The sequence below is a fragment of the Scomber japonicus genome, chromosome 4 (assembly GCF_027409825.1).
Source record: "Scomber japonicus isolate fScoJap1 chromosome 4, fScoJap1.pri, whole genome shotgun sequence".
Classification (NCBI taxonomy): domain Eukaryota; kingdom Metazoa; phylum Chordata; class Actinopteri; order Scombriformes; family Scombridae; genus Scomber; species Scomber japonicus.
The window spans coordinates 21,549,900-21,567,030 of NC_070581.1; the positions used below are offsets into that span (position 1 = coordinate 21,549,900).

A 17,131-nucleotide genomic window follows, 5' to 3' on the forward strand; every position below is an offset into this window, starting at 1 on the left:
TTGAGAGCAGATATTAGTCATCGTTATTGATATTTCTCCATGAGATGTAGGAGCAGAGAGCCAAAAAAAGATTAACTGCCCACCTAAATGCCACAGAAAAGGAGCACTTCTCTTAAAATATCACACTGTCTCACCGGGGCTGCCCGCTGTGTATTTGGTTTATTGCAACAAAGAGTGTGTGGCTCACGCTATAAACAAAACCAGCCAACCGTTGGAGGCTATTTCTATAAACTCTGTGGAGAACGTGACAACACACTGTAAAGCAACGCTACAAAATGCCACAGGTTCTATGTAACAGTGTCATGCACTGTAGATTCACACATTTGATGATTAATAAATTTGAAAAGCAATGTGGATTAAGACTTTCAAGCTTGTTTATCAAACCTTCAAAATACTAACCATAATATATTTCACGCTTTGCACTGAACTCTAAAAATGGAGTAAAAAGGTATACATCTGCTGATTACGGTCTTGATTTTTCTATAAAATATCAGATACCATTGAAAAATGCCTGTCCAAAACCTAAGGCGATGTCTTCAAATGTCTTGTTTTGTATGACCAATAGTCCCAAATCCCTAAAATATTTAATATACACTCATTTAAAGCACACAAAACAGCAAATCTTTACATTTGAGAAACTGGAACCAGAAAATATTTTTGTTTAAGGACTTAAATGATTATTCAACCATCACAATAGCTCCCAAATAAATTTCTGTCAATTGACTGACAATTATTCAAATAATTGTTGTAGCACTAATCAATGCCAATAATCATGTAAAGATGGCACAATTTTCTTATATAATGATTATATTTTCATCATCATTTTCGTCTTCTAAAACTCTAGAAAACATACTGGAAGAACCAAAACCCAGTTCCAACTTCCAAAAGAAAAAAAAAAAGAAAAAAGAAAAAACACCATTAAAAAGAGACTTTACACCATCTTTGAGGCTTTACAAATAGTATTACATTTTATTAATATATTTTCATAAAACAAGTTTAAGACTGTATCAAAAACTCAGTAAAAACATTAGATTTTTAACCATTTTTTCTTATGGTGATATCAGGTATGAAATGTACATAATTCACATATTGTAGTGGTTTCTTTGTTGCCCATCATACTGAGATAATGCATTATTATTTTTTGTGATGGGTAGGTAAACGTTCTTTTGTACCCTCGCAAACTATAAAGTTGTTGTTTTTTCATGATTGTGACCATAAATCTAGACATACAATTAAAAAATAAAATTATTTCCCACTCTGGCCCTCCCTTTTCCCTACTAGGTTTACTGATAAAACACTAACATTATGGAGTTCTTTAATTTCACAGGCACACAATTATGTACATCCCCATGTCCCCATGCCTCATTTGAACTGACAACAGGCAGTGCACTAAACATAACAGTGCAACTCTGAGCCCCCCTCCCACCCCTCACACTAACAAAACCAACTGAATATAAGACAGTGGATCCACCTCATTGACTATGTTGCAATTCTCATCCTGCTGTGAACCACAGCATACCACTGGCCTCTTCTTTACGGTTGTAGCAACCGCACAAAATTTGCCTTGTGACCGCTGTCATTACCTTGGCAACAGCTAATCCAGTCATCTCATAGGCAGGTTCAGTGGCACACATGTTTAAAAGAAAAAAAGAAAAGAAGCCATTATTTGTTTTGTAACTTAATTAGGCTACATCTACAACAGGCGTGATCAGTGTAATGTCCTTTGTGATCAAGTACCAGAGGAATCTCAGTTATGTGGCAAGTTCAAGGATACAAAAAGAATATTTTTTTTCCTTCATACTGGACTACCACCTACTGCGTTCAATTCTGTGCAAGACACATAGTGCAAGGTTTAACAAGAATTTGCATAAGTGCAAGGTTTGCATGTTATTGTCAAGAGGGAGCAAAGCATAGAAGAGAACAGGAAAAGATCTAATAAAACAAACAGATTTCTTTGTAAATAAAGTGTTTCATGCTTTCAGTTTGGCTTTTTCTATTTCATTCCCCTCTAGAAATAACAGGTGCAAAATCTTAGTAAACCTAGCCAAAAGACAGATAAGAGTGATATGGAACTCAAAGATTAAGATTGTGAGGGAGAGCCTCAAGTCTGTTGTCATGGTGACATCTACTTAAAGGCCCCGTGGGCGTCAGTCTTTCCTGCGTCTTTATTATTTTCTATACAATAGAAATAGTACGTCATTGAAGATACAACTGACTCTTCTTGGCAAAAAAAGACAAATAAGAATATGCAAGAAGTCAAAAGCAGATCTGAAGGACAACAATTACAAAAAAAAAAAAAAAAAGAGTGCTGGAACTGTTCCCCGTCCATTTGCCCTGTGCCAGTAGTAGAATTGATACAGTGTCTTATCCGTGATGGTCAAATATATGAGTATGGTTGCCTGCTCCTCTACAAAGTCAAAGCCATTTCATTGAACACATGTAAAATTACTCCTGTAGTAGTTTTCAACAAGCATCCCTACATTGCACCTGCTTTCCAAACTGAAAGCACCAGTGAGCGTTAGGGAGGCACATAAGGAGGTGGTGACCTGTATGAGGTCATGTTCTTAGGGCGAGAGCCTTTGCCCTCTATGGGGACAGTAAATGGTGGTGGGGGCTGGTAAGGAGGGGCATTAGGATCATCATCTTGATAAACAGAATACTCCTCCAGCAGATCCTGGTTGAGCAGGGTACTGTGGGGGCCTGCCATGTTAGGGTACTCTGGAGGGGGAAGAGGGGGCTTTTCCTCCTGAAGGATAAGAGGGATGCTGGAGGACGGGGGTGACTTGGAATCATCCAACTCATCTGCAAATATAATGGGGACTCCTTTCTTGATGAAAGTGGCCTGCTCCTCTATGGTCATCTTCCCTTTACGCTTCTTACGGTAACACACCATAGCAATGATCCCTGCTATTAGCAGCAAGGCTGCTACCACCACAGCAGGGATGACTGTGTGTAAGTACACATCATCCTTGGTCCTGCGCCCTGTGCCAGGTGAAGGTGTAACAGTAGGAAGAACAGGCTCTGGCACCTCTCCTGGTGGAATGAAGGTATAGCTTTGACATTTATTTGTGCCACGAATGGATATATTAATAGGTTTGAATTCAGGCTCCATGGCTTTGATGAAAGCCAGTTTAGGCGTGCCTTGGGGGTCAGAGATCTTGTTGCTGAGCATTGTGATCTGGTCCTTTGGACAAGGACTCTGCTGGAGACTGTTATTGGTCCATTCTACCACTATAGAGCCCCTAGTGATGCTTCTTAGGGTTACTGTGCTGCTGTTTCTATCACCAAGGGCATAAGCCAATTTTTTGGTCAAAAGAATCTTTTTATGGACATCATTGCTTAAAGATTTAGGGTCACCATGGAAACGAGCAGCAAATACAACTGATGGTTTGTCATTATTCGACCAGCGGTTGACACGAACCTCAAATGCATCCATGATGCTCCTCCCACCCTTATCAGTGGCTAACATGAAGTACTCATGTTTCCCCTCGTGCTGCTCCTCTGGGAGTCCGTACAACAGCTGGATGGTGCTGTTGAACTGAATCCAAGATGTTTCACTCACTGCTTCTTTGGGGGTCTGCTTCAAAGTCAAACGTAGCTTGTCAGTCGTACCATCCTCTTTGTCAAAGAATGTATCAGGAGGAATCTTAACCTCGAAGTACGTGCCAACCCATGCATTCACCTGATCAATAGCATTTCGGATCTCTGGGTTTTTATTCACGTCTGGAGCCAAAGAGAGAGGAGTGGTGCGTTTGGGTGGTTTAGCTGTGGTTGACTTCGGTTCCCGGGGAGCTGGGGTGGAGGATTTGGGTTTCTTGGGTTTCCTTGTGGCAGAGGGTTTGGGCCTTTTGGTGGTGCTTGGTGGTGTTGGAGAAGCAGTGGCCTCCACAAATGTAGGTCGAGTCATGGTAGGCTGGATGGGGATGGTGCTGGTAGTTCCTAGCACCCTGGTAGGTTGGGGAGGTCCAAAGACAGGTGTGTGGGCTATCTGATCTCTGACCCTCATAGTGGGCTTCACTGGAAGAGGCAAAGGGCCTCGGACAGGGGGTGCAGAGATGTCTGTTGCTGGTGCAATGGAGGGTGAAGTTGGGGTGGGAATAACACGTACAGGGGGCTCTGGGTGAGTAGTTGGAGGAAGCAGGGAGGGCACTGGAGTAGGAGTATTGTACAATTGCCGTCTGACCCGTTTCACTCCATGGGGCTTTTTGTTGACAATGTGCCACCCAACCACAGGGTATCCCAGCCTGGCTGACATGGTCCCATCCTTGGCTGAAGATTGGACGCTGCTAATGTCAGGAATACTACTCTGGTCGAGAGCACATCCAAGTTTCCATGACAGTAGGGCCCCATTTTCCACCACCTTCTTGGCATTGCCTGGCCCCGCCATGAAAGCAGACATGTCAAATAAGCGGTTGTTGACAACAGGGACCACCCTCATGTGCTCTAATGGCACATGTGAGAATTTTCTCATAATGCCCAGTAAGTTGACCCTCTGTTCAGCAACCATCTTTGTCAAGTCAGCATCCAGTATGACTGTGAGGACAGTGACAGTGTCCTCAGAGCCACAGGTGAAAGGTTGGAGGCCGCTGATATCCGACTGTAGGGTGAGTAGGGCTGGTTCAGTGTCTGCCCGCTCTTCTGGGTATACCTCAATAGAAAAGACCGTGCTGGGAAACACTTGGCTGCCAGTCTTCTCAATTATCTCCTCTCCAGACACCAAGATATGATACACACCTTTATCCTGCTCCAGGGCTAAGCCTCTCAGAATGCAGCTATCTTTGTCCCAATATAGCCAGGAGGGTAAAGTGTTCTTTCCCATCTCAGTGAGCTACAGAAGGAAATACAGAACATTAATATTTAATACCATAAGGATACTTCTGAGATATAAGTAGAGTACAAAAAGGCAAACTCATTAGGTATTTCATTAAATAAATCAAAAATAATAACAAATGAGCATGAAACATTTCCAGGACCTAAGTGATATCTAAAAATCACTAAGTATGTATAGGAGCAGTAGCAGTTGTGAAGTTGCAACCAGGAGATTTGGGGTATTCTATTTTGAGAAACTACTTCAACAGTGAATGAATGATCAAATGATCATTCGTCTTTAATTATCTGGTTTAAAATTGAAGTTGCACAAGAAACCGTAACCTTTATAAAACCACTGAAAAACAGGAACCAGAAAAACAAACACAGACCTAGAGTAAAAAACAGAATAGCTTTGACTATCTCTCTAAACCCCATCCCACCCACTCCAATTTCCATTCAGTTTATCAAATCTTGCCAAATATGAACAGGAAGCAGAGTGAGCTTCTATTCATAATAACTATGTGAGTCATCAATCTTCATTGTGAGTTATTACTGTATGATAGGATATCATTCTGCATCCCAACTTGGGCCAATAATAATCTCATCTCATTCATAAGTCTGACTGGAACAAATTGCACCATAGTCAGCTTCAATCAGCAGTTGAAAACTGTTCAAAACTGAAGGATAAATACAATATATTATGTATGTGTACTGAGACAGAACAAATACTTTGGTCAAAGTGGCCACTGTAGTTCCCACTGGTGAAAAAGACTAAAAAAAATAAGAATTAGTTGTTTGAGTAAATATTTTTACAACATTTACAACAGCACACATCTTTAGGTATACCCATTTTTAATTGTTTTCACATTCCTAAACATCTATTACACATTTGTAAATTATAGCTAGGGCAATGATGTTTTCAGTTCAGTTTAGTACACAATTCTGTACACCTAAACATCCTGGTTAAAGAGGAAATGTTTCCTGAGACAGTCTAAGGTGAACCTTTAGTCGTGTACTCACATGATGGACTGAGTGAGGTCCGTGCAAACAAATAAAATGTCTCAGAAGTGCTATTCTCATTGAGTGCTTAATGAGAATAGCATTAATTAAATATCTTTATTCAAGATAAAATAACTTGCAATATAAATAATACTACCAACACTTTTATATTATGTTATGACGGACTACATGGCAAACATTTCCCACATAAAATTTTCAGATTTATGTTTAGTGTACTTACATAAACATTACAGCTTGCATTGGCAGGTCCTGGTGGAACCTTCAGCTGAAACACCTGACCCACGATTGCAGAGGAATCAGGGATGCCAGTGTGCACACCCCCACTCTTTGCAGAGGAATCTGCGATAGCTGTAGGTGGCCCTTCACCAACTGAGGATGCAGCAGCCTGGAGCTCAGAGAGTACAGAGGACTGCATGGATGCCTCTAGTTCCACAGAAATAATCTCCACCAGTGTCTCTTGCTGTTCTGGTGCAGCACCGCGGGCCATGGTCACCAGAAGCCCTATTACCAGGGAGATAGTCCTGCTCGAAAGAAGCCTGCTCCTCCCAGCATTCCCACAGCTCATGTCTCTCCGTTTATAGTGCATAGCAAGAGGCCTTTGGGCTGCCCAAAAGATGTCTATGAACAACTGAAGAGGCCACATGCACTGAAATCAGTCTGATGATATGCTTGTGGGTCAGATTTGCTAGTTATTGGCTATGCTCACAGACGGTGCTTTTTCTTTGTAGTCCCCTGTGATCCATATAGGAGATCTTTGGCAGCCTGTTAGACAGCCATGTCAGGCAGCTACAAGAGGAAAAAAAACAAAAAGAACAAACATGAGCATGACAAAGTGACAAATAGAAAAAAGCATCAGTGCAAACATACAAGTCGTATTACTGCTGAGCAAAAAGCTCCTGCTAGTACAAAGTCATAACACTCTGAGCTCCCCACCCCAATACTAACAACATAGTTTGTATATTACATACTAAAACTGCATAAAATGAATTTAACAGTGCAGCGCCAACGTTTTAAAGACCTGATACTGCAACTTTTTCTGTGTCTAAATTTAATCCTTATTTACTAGAGTACACTTTACTGTCTGCCATTTTATTTGAGTGTCCAAATGTATGTACATTTATGTACAATCTGCTAGCAATCCCACAATGCAATCTACCACATTTATATAAATGAAAATAAATAAGATGGGCGACACAACACACGTCAATGTAAATGTCCAAAAATCCAATTTACTGTTCACAGTACAGTAAACTATTGAGTGTCTATTACATAGGGACTGATAAATGAGTGAAAGAGGGAGTTATTTCACACAGTGTTTGTCTCCCACCATAATTTATAACTGAGGCAATATTTAGAATAAATCAAAGTAGGAAGACCAGCTAAAAACACTCATCTCAAAGACGTATGCAATTTTATCAATGTTGAGATAAATATAGTCTACGACTACTGAAATAAAGTGTGATGAAGTTTTATGGTTATTTGTGCCAGAATCCATTATACACTTGTAGTTTCACAGTAATAAACATCATTAAAAAAGGACATGTTGATCTCCCACTGATCTTCACTTCTCTGTCATGGCATTTTCAGTAATAGCGAATCTCATGAGATGCATTTGTGTCAAAGGTTGTTTGTCTTGGTTGTAAGTTTTAATTAGGTGCCCTGGGGGTTGGGAATTATGAGTCTCTATTGTGCTGACCCAGCCAACCCCAATCCTGTAGCACTCAGAAACAGGCAGAGGAGGGTCAGCCAGTTGCCTGGAATCCTAATGTCTGACTGGCACAAGATTATGACGTCAACTTGTACGCCTCGAAATATTGCCTGTTTCAAACTCCTCCAAATCACAAAGGAGGAGACTTCTTACAGGAGGGTCTAATTAAAATATATGTAATTCATAGCCTCTTAGCTTAGAATCTACACCATGAAATCAATCGATCCGCCTTAAAATATTTTATTCTGTTTAAACTAACGCCTGCAATATCTATATGAATCATAAGAAGTTAGAGGTTTAACGCCACGTAAATTTCATCCCAAACTGTCACGGTATGAATGTTACGGTTCGCTGCATGCAGTCGGACAAAAGAATATGCTCCATGATCCAAACAATTACTGTCACAATAGTTTAAAAATCCACTTAGTCCAACGTGCGGAACAATTATTCTAGGGCACAAGTTCTACCTGGAACCTTCTGGCAGCACGCAACTTATAGCATGCTAATGGGTGTATGCTAGCCAGCTTAGCCAAGGTAGTCTGGCTACCCTGGTTACCCTGTAGTGTTGCTGCTATCAGAATGACTAATGACGAGATGATACCACCACGTATCCCCTTCCCACTCCCCTCTTTGTCATGGTCGTCTTTCAACTCCACCTTTGAGTAAAGCCGTTCAGAATAACAAGGATTACTGACGTGGTCAGACAGCACAATGTAAGAACCCGTTCTGAGAGAGAAAAATGCAGTTTAAAAGTATAAATGTAAAAGATGTGGTTTGGTCCCTGTGACTATTTTTTTTCTTGAACCTAACCTTTATTTAATTAGGAAGCCCCTTGAGATTGAAATCTCTTTTCCGAGGGAGACCCGACCATGACAGCACTTATTCTGAAAAAAAAACCTATAAAAACTATTAAAAGCCACTATATTATGGTCCAATGTCACATAACATGAGAGATATCTCAACAAATTAAATTAAATGTGAAGAATGAACACTCTTATGCGTCAAATAGGGCTGGGCAATATATTGAAATGATACCAATATCGTGATATGAGACTAGATATCGTCTTAGATTTTGGATATCTTAATATCACAATATGTCATCAGAGTCGTCTTTTCCTGGTTTTAAAGCTGCATTATAGTAAAATATATTATTTTATGAACTTCACAGATTGTTCTAGCTGTTCTTTTATGTACCTTTTACCCACTTTGTCATTATATCCACATTACTGATGATTATTTATCAAACATTTCATAGTGTAAATATTTTGTGAAAGCATCAACAGCCAACTCTACAATATTGTTGCAATATGGATAGAGGTATTTGGTCTAAAATATTGTGATATTTGATTTTGTCCATATTTCCCAGCTCTAGCGTCAAATATAATTTCCATTTTTGTATATTCTGGGTCACATTAGAGGAAACTATCACATTTCAGACTAAAAAAGTATTTTTATCTCTCAGATGTAAAAGTGGGTCAAATTTGACCCTGAACAGGTGTTTAAGGTTTAAATAAATACAGGTCAAATTTGTACATTTGTGTATACAAAAATGTGTATCAGCTGCACAAAAATTTAAAAATATGTCCATTTTTGTATACTGTGGGTCACATTAGCAAAAGTCTAGCTAAAAGAAATCTCAAAAAAAAAAAAAAAAAAAAAGATTAGACAGACAATTGGTTACATTTTGTTTAAATCTTGAAAAAACAACATTAAGCAGATTTACCATCTAAATCCAAATCCTGACAATAACATCTGACATTCAAAACATCTGGTTTGCATCTGTTTTTTAAGAAACTTTCATCAACTCATCTGAAAACATTAGGACACAATTTATTACATTTGTATTTACTTTTAGTTCCCATTGTCGGAAAGTTTTTTTTTTTTTTGGTTTACTATTTAATATGGCTTGTTTGAAATTCATGTAGTTAAAAAAGGTGGCTGATAAAACTGTTGGCCAACTGTATTTTCTATGCTGGGTGGTCCTGAAAGATTTTCAGCGGTGAACACTGTTGCAGGTAGGATCCGGTTCTCTGTGGGGAGCGACAGGAACAGTTGGAAACCCTGCAGATGCTGTGCAGACCTCTATTCTGAAGCTCAGACAGGTGTCAAAGATAAAAAGCTGAAATAAAATTGATCAAAATGTCCCTAAACCTTTAAACATAATACCAGAGTGTCAGTGCCCATATCATCTTACATAATCCTTTCAAAAAGATTTCAAAGACATCAGTCGTGGCAATTTTGTCCAACGAGGCTTAAATTTACTGGACTGACAAAAACAGCTCTGAACAACATACCCTGCAGCGGCTGCGTGGTGACTATAATTTCTATAAACCCAAAGCTGAAACATATTGAAAAGATTGGCCATTTTATTCTTATTTTACCAAGGATAAGTATGCCTTTGTATAGGTGTTCTGCACTACTATGAATCGGGCAGTTTAAATAATCGCAAACCTTTTTGACGAATAAATATTCAGCCTTCGATTAACCTGTCAAACTCCTACCCGACAAAATTCAAACAAAGAAGACAAAACTTTGGTTTATATGGATTCAAGTATGATCCCTCTCCTCCACTCCTTTTTACAACAGCTACACACATTCTTCCAATCTGACCATATAACTGTAATGATCCAAAATCTCTTTACTGGTACTCGAGATAGGTCAAATCATTGCTGTTGCATTTAAAGATCTATGATTCATCGTCAGACAAAACCTCCATATAAAAAGGCGGCTTCAAGAGTCAGTAAATTATTTACTATTAGTGGCTAAAACACACAAAACAGAAAACAACTGAAACCATATTGAGTTATCTATGTATAGGACTTTCTGTGTATATGAGGCATTATTATTTACTGCTGTGCCATGGCAGTAACAGAGTGCAGTGTTTCTGGCACAGATGTACACTGTTATGACTAGACTGCCAGCTGGGAAAACTATAACATACAATTGGTTCACATCCACAGAGCTCCTGTTACCCTCCAGCATCCTGAATGCACAGTAAATTGAAATGCTGGATGGACGTTACGAAAAGAAAACATATTTCAAGCATAAAAAAAGGCACACAAAGTCAATCTGGTACATGAGTGAAAAAACATAGTGACAGACTGCTTATCAGTTCTGCTAACTTGACACTCCTACTTGCAAATACACAGACAACTGAGTCATATCCCACCTAACCCATAACATGCACCTTTATCTGGGATTTTTATCTACTGAGTCAGTTGAGTGAGATTTGCTCCCCATGACAGCCACTCCTCCTCTTTCTACCACAGACTGTATAAAAGAAATGGACGTAACATCCGTGACGTCACCCATTGGTTTGTGGACTGCTGCTCGGAAGCCAATAGTTTCAAATCTGGGCAGTGCCATCGAAAATTTTAGGTGCATGCTGGGAAAAATAAAAACACGGATTCTACGAATATGGGTATGAGGCGGGGCCATGGGCGGAGCAATGGGCAGAGCGGGGATGTTGCGATAGGTTGCGAGGGCTGGATCGCAAGGACATTAGGCAATCAATCTGTCAATCACAATGTAGCCACGCCCTAATGCATACCCTGCTTTATCAAATATAAAATCAGGGAGGCCAAAATTTCACAAATGAACATTATACTGTATTGAAAGCTTTAAACTAGCGATTGACACACAAACGTTTACTGAGGTTAGAAATCAAGTGAGAAGTTGGTGAATTCTCCATTGACTTGTAATGAGACGGAAGTCCTTTTGATACCAAAACGGTCGCCCCCTGGTGGCCTTTTGCTAGAAAGCAGTTCTACGTTACTTCCGCGTTGGCCTCATTTCAGAGGACCGGAACTCCCCGCCTGCTTTCTACACACCCTGTGGCTCGAGACAAAAAGCACTAATAGACTTAAAGGCACAAGGCCATGCAAGGATACAGGATCTTCAAAAGACCTAAAAAAAAAAGCAAACTGAGTATGAAGACAAAAACTTATTGCTTGAATAATCTATCCATTTGTGTTTTAATGTAAAACACAAACATTAACATGAAAATAGGTTTTGCCCATAGGCTCAACTTAATTCAGAATGAACACTTACACCTCACCTCAGGCTGTTGCAACACACACAAGAAAAAAAAAAGCAACATCTGAGCATCAAAGTGAGCTCTCCACAATGTGGCCTAGATTCTACCATGATCTCATTTCACAGCGTGTGAGTAATTCAAAAACCCGATTCAAACAACATCTCATTAAGAAATGTAAAACGTTTTAATATGTTGATTTGCAGTCTTCTAACATGGCATTCAAAGGAACAACAAAAGCAATATTAATATAATCCATAATAGTTAAGTGATTGAGATCAGTAAACCTCAACATTTGAAGAAAAGGTCAAAATTTAAAACATGGTTTAAGAAAAGATTAGCAATAGATTAAGCAATATTACCTGTAGTTGAGAGAATTGGCCTTTATATGCTTTGAGTATAGCATGAATAATTTTTACTGTGCCTATAAAATGGTCTAAGAATAGAGCACACATTCGAAGTCTAGTTTAAGAAAAACAAAACCTGCCTTAATCACATTTCACATTCCTCATAGAGGGGATAATTATTCCTTGTTGTTATCCTCCTGACAATTTCTTTACAACAGCATTGGGGCTCAGTTATATAGCACCCTTGCTTGAATATGTAAGAAATACAAGCCCCAGTGCTAAAATAAAGGTTTAAAAAGTGTTACTAACAGGGGGCTGATAATAATACATGGTGTGCATTTTCCAGCTGTGTATACACCAAAACTCGAAACCTCAATTGAAACCTCACTTTCTAGGACAAAACCCTTTTTATTGATCGTCAACAGTACAATGACACAGACCTTAAGTGTGGGAGATTTCTGCCCATTTCACTGAGGTCTGCACTACTGTGGAAGAGGGAGGCAGTTTACAACCATAGTACCCATGCTGTCTGTAATGCTGTCTGTAGTTGAACAGTAGTTAAATCTTGAAAACCATCAAAAATAATTAGGGCACCGATGCACAGTGGCACTCAGGGCCAATTGAATTGACGTACCACATCCAGCAGCCTCTCCATAGTGCATGAGCTGAATAACAAACATATCCACAAGACAAGCTTGCTTTGCAATTGGATGTCTTCCCTTGTGTTGCCCCTCGTATACTATTCAAATAAAAGTAATGAAATATGTGGAGCAAAAAACACAAACTTGTGAACCTGGCATGTTGACCTGATACTGTAGCAACTCGTTTAAAACGCTACAGGAAAACTGGACTACTGTCAAAACCCGGTGCTGGAAGTCAACAAATCACTTCTGTGTATATTTTTATGAACATTTGGTGTAATTTATATCCTGGAGGAAAGGTAAAGTTCGAAGTGTTAAACAATGGTAACGCCAAATCTCAGTAAAGCTCTCCAACAAGTGACACTACAATATGTGAAAATTAGCTGCTGTTGTGATGTATTGTGATGATTTTCACAACCTAACAAGCTAACGATTTATTACTGCTAGCAACACATGTTTAAGTCTTTATATTGCAGTATTTGACACACACCACATGATATTAAAGCAAAGCTACTGGACCTGCTGTAACATTTAAAACAAAAATGCTTTGGAAAATCCACGCTACCTAACACTAATTTAGGCTAAATCCAGCCCTTCCCAAATAATGCCCCTAACCATTACACGGTGGTTTGATGGAAGCAGATGTCGCTTTGTTGCTTTATAAAAAAAACAAAACAAACATCGGTATTGTAATTACAACCATGATGAATAGGATTATCATGAATTTGTGCCAGCCTTTCAGCCCCTATCTTTTAGCTAGCTGGGTGACTAAAACCCCCAGTTAGCATCCGGGCCCGTTTTCAGCTGTGCATGAGGCCTTTTTTTAAATAAACGATATAACGCCACCTTACAACCTTGATAAATCATTTAGCAGCCCACAGTAGATTAACTCTATCTTTATGGTGAGGGGGTATTATTTCTTGGCATTGCGTTTAATATGTTAAAACTACTAATCCTATACAAATATATATAATAAGAGTGCTACCCCGAGCATCTGCCCGTCGCTAGCGCAGAGATGCACCTGTTTTATTCTAGGCGAGCGGCTGCTGCTGCTGCTTGGACAAGCACCACACAACTACCCGTCTCTCTCTATTACCGCTAACGCCAGCTAATCCCGGCAGCATTACTAATACTGTAAATAAAATTTAAAAAAGCTCGCTTCTTGGTGGGTATCCTACAGCAGCGCTACGTGAGCTAATTTACCCCCCCATCACTTTCAAAGTCGACTGGACGGAGCGATGATAGCCGCCGAGTGTGGCTAACTATAACAAGCTAACACCGAAAGAGAGAGAGAAGATGGGGAGAGAGAGAGAGATAGAGAGTGAGTATGCTGATGGCAAACATAGCTTGGTTACCTGTCCTGTCAGGGGACGGGTGCCCGTGCTAATGCTGTTAATGAGCCGAGTAAGCAGGGTAGCGTTTTTTAAGGACGCTACAGGCTAAGACAGCGACACAAGCCAAAACTCAAACTGACCTTGTTAGCGAGCTAACGTTAGCTAACTCGCGCCGTAATGTCTCCTCTTCCACCCGGAGAGCGCCGCGGAGTCTTCTCAAATGCCATTAAACATGCGCTCACCCCTTAACGCCACAGATATGTAGTTGGTAGGGTGTGTGCACAGTGAAGGCAACAGATATATCTCTCCAGTTTGGTCAGTGTACAGATAGTTCTCTCCTCTGTATCATAATTATGTCGGTAACTAACTACTCCTCCCTTGCTGCCTCTGTCCTCCTCGCAGACAGGTCTACAGGTTGAGGCCAGTCGTGTGTGTTTGTGTGTGTGCACCAGTATGACTCCGCCTCCGCCTTTGATTTGGAGACGTGCAGGTGAAACGATGCACTGGTGCACACACTTACATTAGGCTGCGTAAATGCAGTGTGTTGATGGCTGCGTTTAAATCACTTCGCAAGTTATAAAGCGCTGTATTTGATGATCATGATCACGCATCCCCACGCATTTTATTCCAACCTGAGCGAGGCAATTACTTATTCTTGAGCTGACTGTCATGATGATAATTAGTGAAGTGAAAGGTGGGAGCTGGGGTGGCTTTATTCTGCAAAGTTAATACACAGTGAATATTACTGTTCAGTGTGTCTACTTGTCTTCAGGCTCCTACAGCTTACTAGAAGGCTGCATAATAGCTTTGGGATAAACATTCAACACCATTTATTAGTTGTGAATAGTAAAGAGTAATACTTTGTAGGATTATACTTTGCAACATTTTTAGACCTTGAAATCATTGGCATCATATATTCATTTTAAGGATGTAAAGATGTTCAGACTACATTTCTCTTAACACTTTGATAATGAAAAAGCTGCCACAGTTTACTTTGATTTATGCAGGACACAGTGTTGGTCTTATAATCATATTCCGGGGATAAGACAAATAGATAGAAAAAAATGCGTAACATTTAATAGCTTTGCTTCCTCCTCCTGTGACTTTGCTTAGCAACTATCAGCCAACAGTCAAGGCCAGGGCCTTCAGGGCTTTGTCTTCTGTCTTGCATGAAGATAACTTACATGGGAAAAATTCAACTAATTAGTTCTATTTGCTACAACATGTAGTACAAAGACTTACAGACATAATCATAACTTATCACAGCTGAAAATTGAAAGCTTGAACCTAAAAGTTAGATCTACTGTATGTATTGGTCCTTTCATCACATCTGAAATTACTTTACAGAGAACTGGCTTATCTTGATGACAATTTAAAAAAAACACACAGGATAGAATGATGAAATATTATGCAACAAAGAGGATTCAACTAAACATAATAGACACAATAATATTTTGGAATGACATAAATGGCGAAAAGTTATTCCATAAATTAACCGTATAGCCTTTTTGCATCAACGAGGACAGCGAAATGTGAGTGTAATGTGTCCCTTTAAACACCAATTCTTTGACCAGCACTTATCACAGTGGCTTTTCCCTTTTTAAGTACTAACTGTTAAATACATCCTGAAGGGATGTCTCTGTGCTTTATATCATCTCCCACAGGGTTTATTGTAAGAGCAAAATAGTGAAATATATTAATCATAAATAGTGGAAGAAGTAGTCTGTTCAGATCCTTTAATAAAAGTATCAATATAGCGATGTAAAAAATACTCCATTACAAGTAAAAGTCCTGCATGGAAAATCCTACTTAAATAAAAGTTGAGCAGCAAAATGTATAACAGTAAAAGTACTCATTTATATTTTAATTTAAAAATATGGCATAATTTTATTATTAATACTGAAGCATCAGTGTTAGAGCAGCATGTTACTGTTGTAGCTAATGGAGGTGGAACTAGTTTGACCAACTTTATACACAGTTAGCTAGTTTAGTCCAGTGGTTCTCAATCTGGGGGTCAGGCCCCTCCAAAATGGTCACAAGATAAATCTGAGGAGTCGTGAGATGATTAATGTGAGAGGAAAGAAGAAAAAACAAAGTTTTGATACACAAATGTGTTTTCTGGTTTGGACTTTTCTCTGAACCTTTATTGAAATCAAACAACGTCTAGAGGAAAAACGCAATATTTGATTGCGCTGTTATCAACTCATAGACATCTGACATGTGACCCAGACTACACACGGCTACACACAGACATCAAAAACCACAAAGGCTGTAAACCACCAGTTTAATCTTTAACAATGTGTTGTATTTTACAAGCTTATCATATTATCAGTTGTGTTAAATCTTCATTTGAAAATTAACTAAAGCAGGCAAAATAAATGTGGTGGAGTAGAAGTAGTCGCATGAATATGGAAATACTCAAAGTACAAGTACCTCAAAACTATACTTATATACATGAGTAAATGTACTTGGTTACTTTCCAACGCTGGTTGTAAAGCAAACACGTTTATGGCTGCTCCTGTTTTCTTCAGAAAAAGGTAGAGTCATTTAGGGTCTAAAGGTTGAATTTGTTCAAAGAGGGGTGTTGAAATGATTAACAACTGCCACATGTTTTGTTTGTGCAAAAACAAAGAGGTGAAAAATGGCGCCAATGTTTGCACAATCTGATCTTCAAAACACGTCCACATCCTTCCAAAAAAAGATTTTTAAAAGTCTTTATTGATTTTGTTATCTATACACAGAACGTCATGGGTGAAAATCAAAGGAAGCAAACATCAGCTGGATGAGGGAAACTGTGGGAATGTCATTGACAAGGTATGTAGGGCAGGTTAGTACAAAAGGTTATCATACAACCATGTTGCACACAGTTTGCAACAATGTGCATTTGCATCAATGCATTCAGTCTCAGAAAAACACTTGACTGCTGAGTGAAGACATTTGAGTCACAAGATGCCAGCATGTGGTTGTTAAATGATTTAAAAGATCAAGGATGAAGTGTTGTGTTGTCATGTTAAATGTTAATCGTTAAGATATATAGTATGTAGTCATTGTCTGGTCCCTTTTCAAAATCAAAACACATATTAGATCCACTGGGGGGAAAAAACCAACAACTCACAAATGTCTTTTAATACCGTTGCTATTTGTTGATTAAGCAGCCATTGAAATTAAATACTGTTTGACATCTCTTATGAAACTTTATTACTGTTATCTACATACAGTGCAACAGTCATTATTGGTCT

The 17,131-nt window shown here is 39.2% G+C and overlaps 1 protein-coding gene across 1 annotated transcript; it reads right to left on the reverse strand.

Annotated features, from left to right (window-relative positions):
• Positions 1 to 941: 941 nt before the first annotated feature.
• On the reverse strand, positions 942 to 14,280 carry LOC128356941 (dystroglycan 1-like). Its single transcript, XM_053317130.1, has 3 exons — positions 14,033 to 14,280; positions 6,050 to 6,615; positions 942 to 4,828 (listed from the first exon to the last, which is right to left on the reverse strand). Exons 2-3 carry the CDS (start codon positions 6,470 to 6,472, stop codon positions 2,519 to 2,521), a joined length of 2,733 nt encoding a protein of 910 aa, XP_053173105.1. The 5' UTR covers positions 6,473 to 6,615; positions 14,033 to 14,280; the 3' UTR covers positions 942 to 2,518.
• Positions 14,281 to 17,131: the final 2,851 nt, after the last annotated feature.

Bases quoted from the DNA above. Each gene is read 5' to 3' on its own strand.
- LOC128356941 (XM_053317130.1), bottom strand. From the start codon at position 6,472: ATGTGGCCTCTTCAGTTGTTCATAGACATCTTTTGGGCAGCCCAAAGG. The intron at 4,829-6,049 runs GTAAGTACACTA...TTCCTTCTGTAG, and splicing joins ATGCAAGCTGTAATGTTTAT to CTCACTGAGATGGGAAAGAA.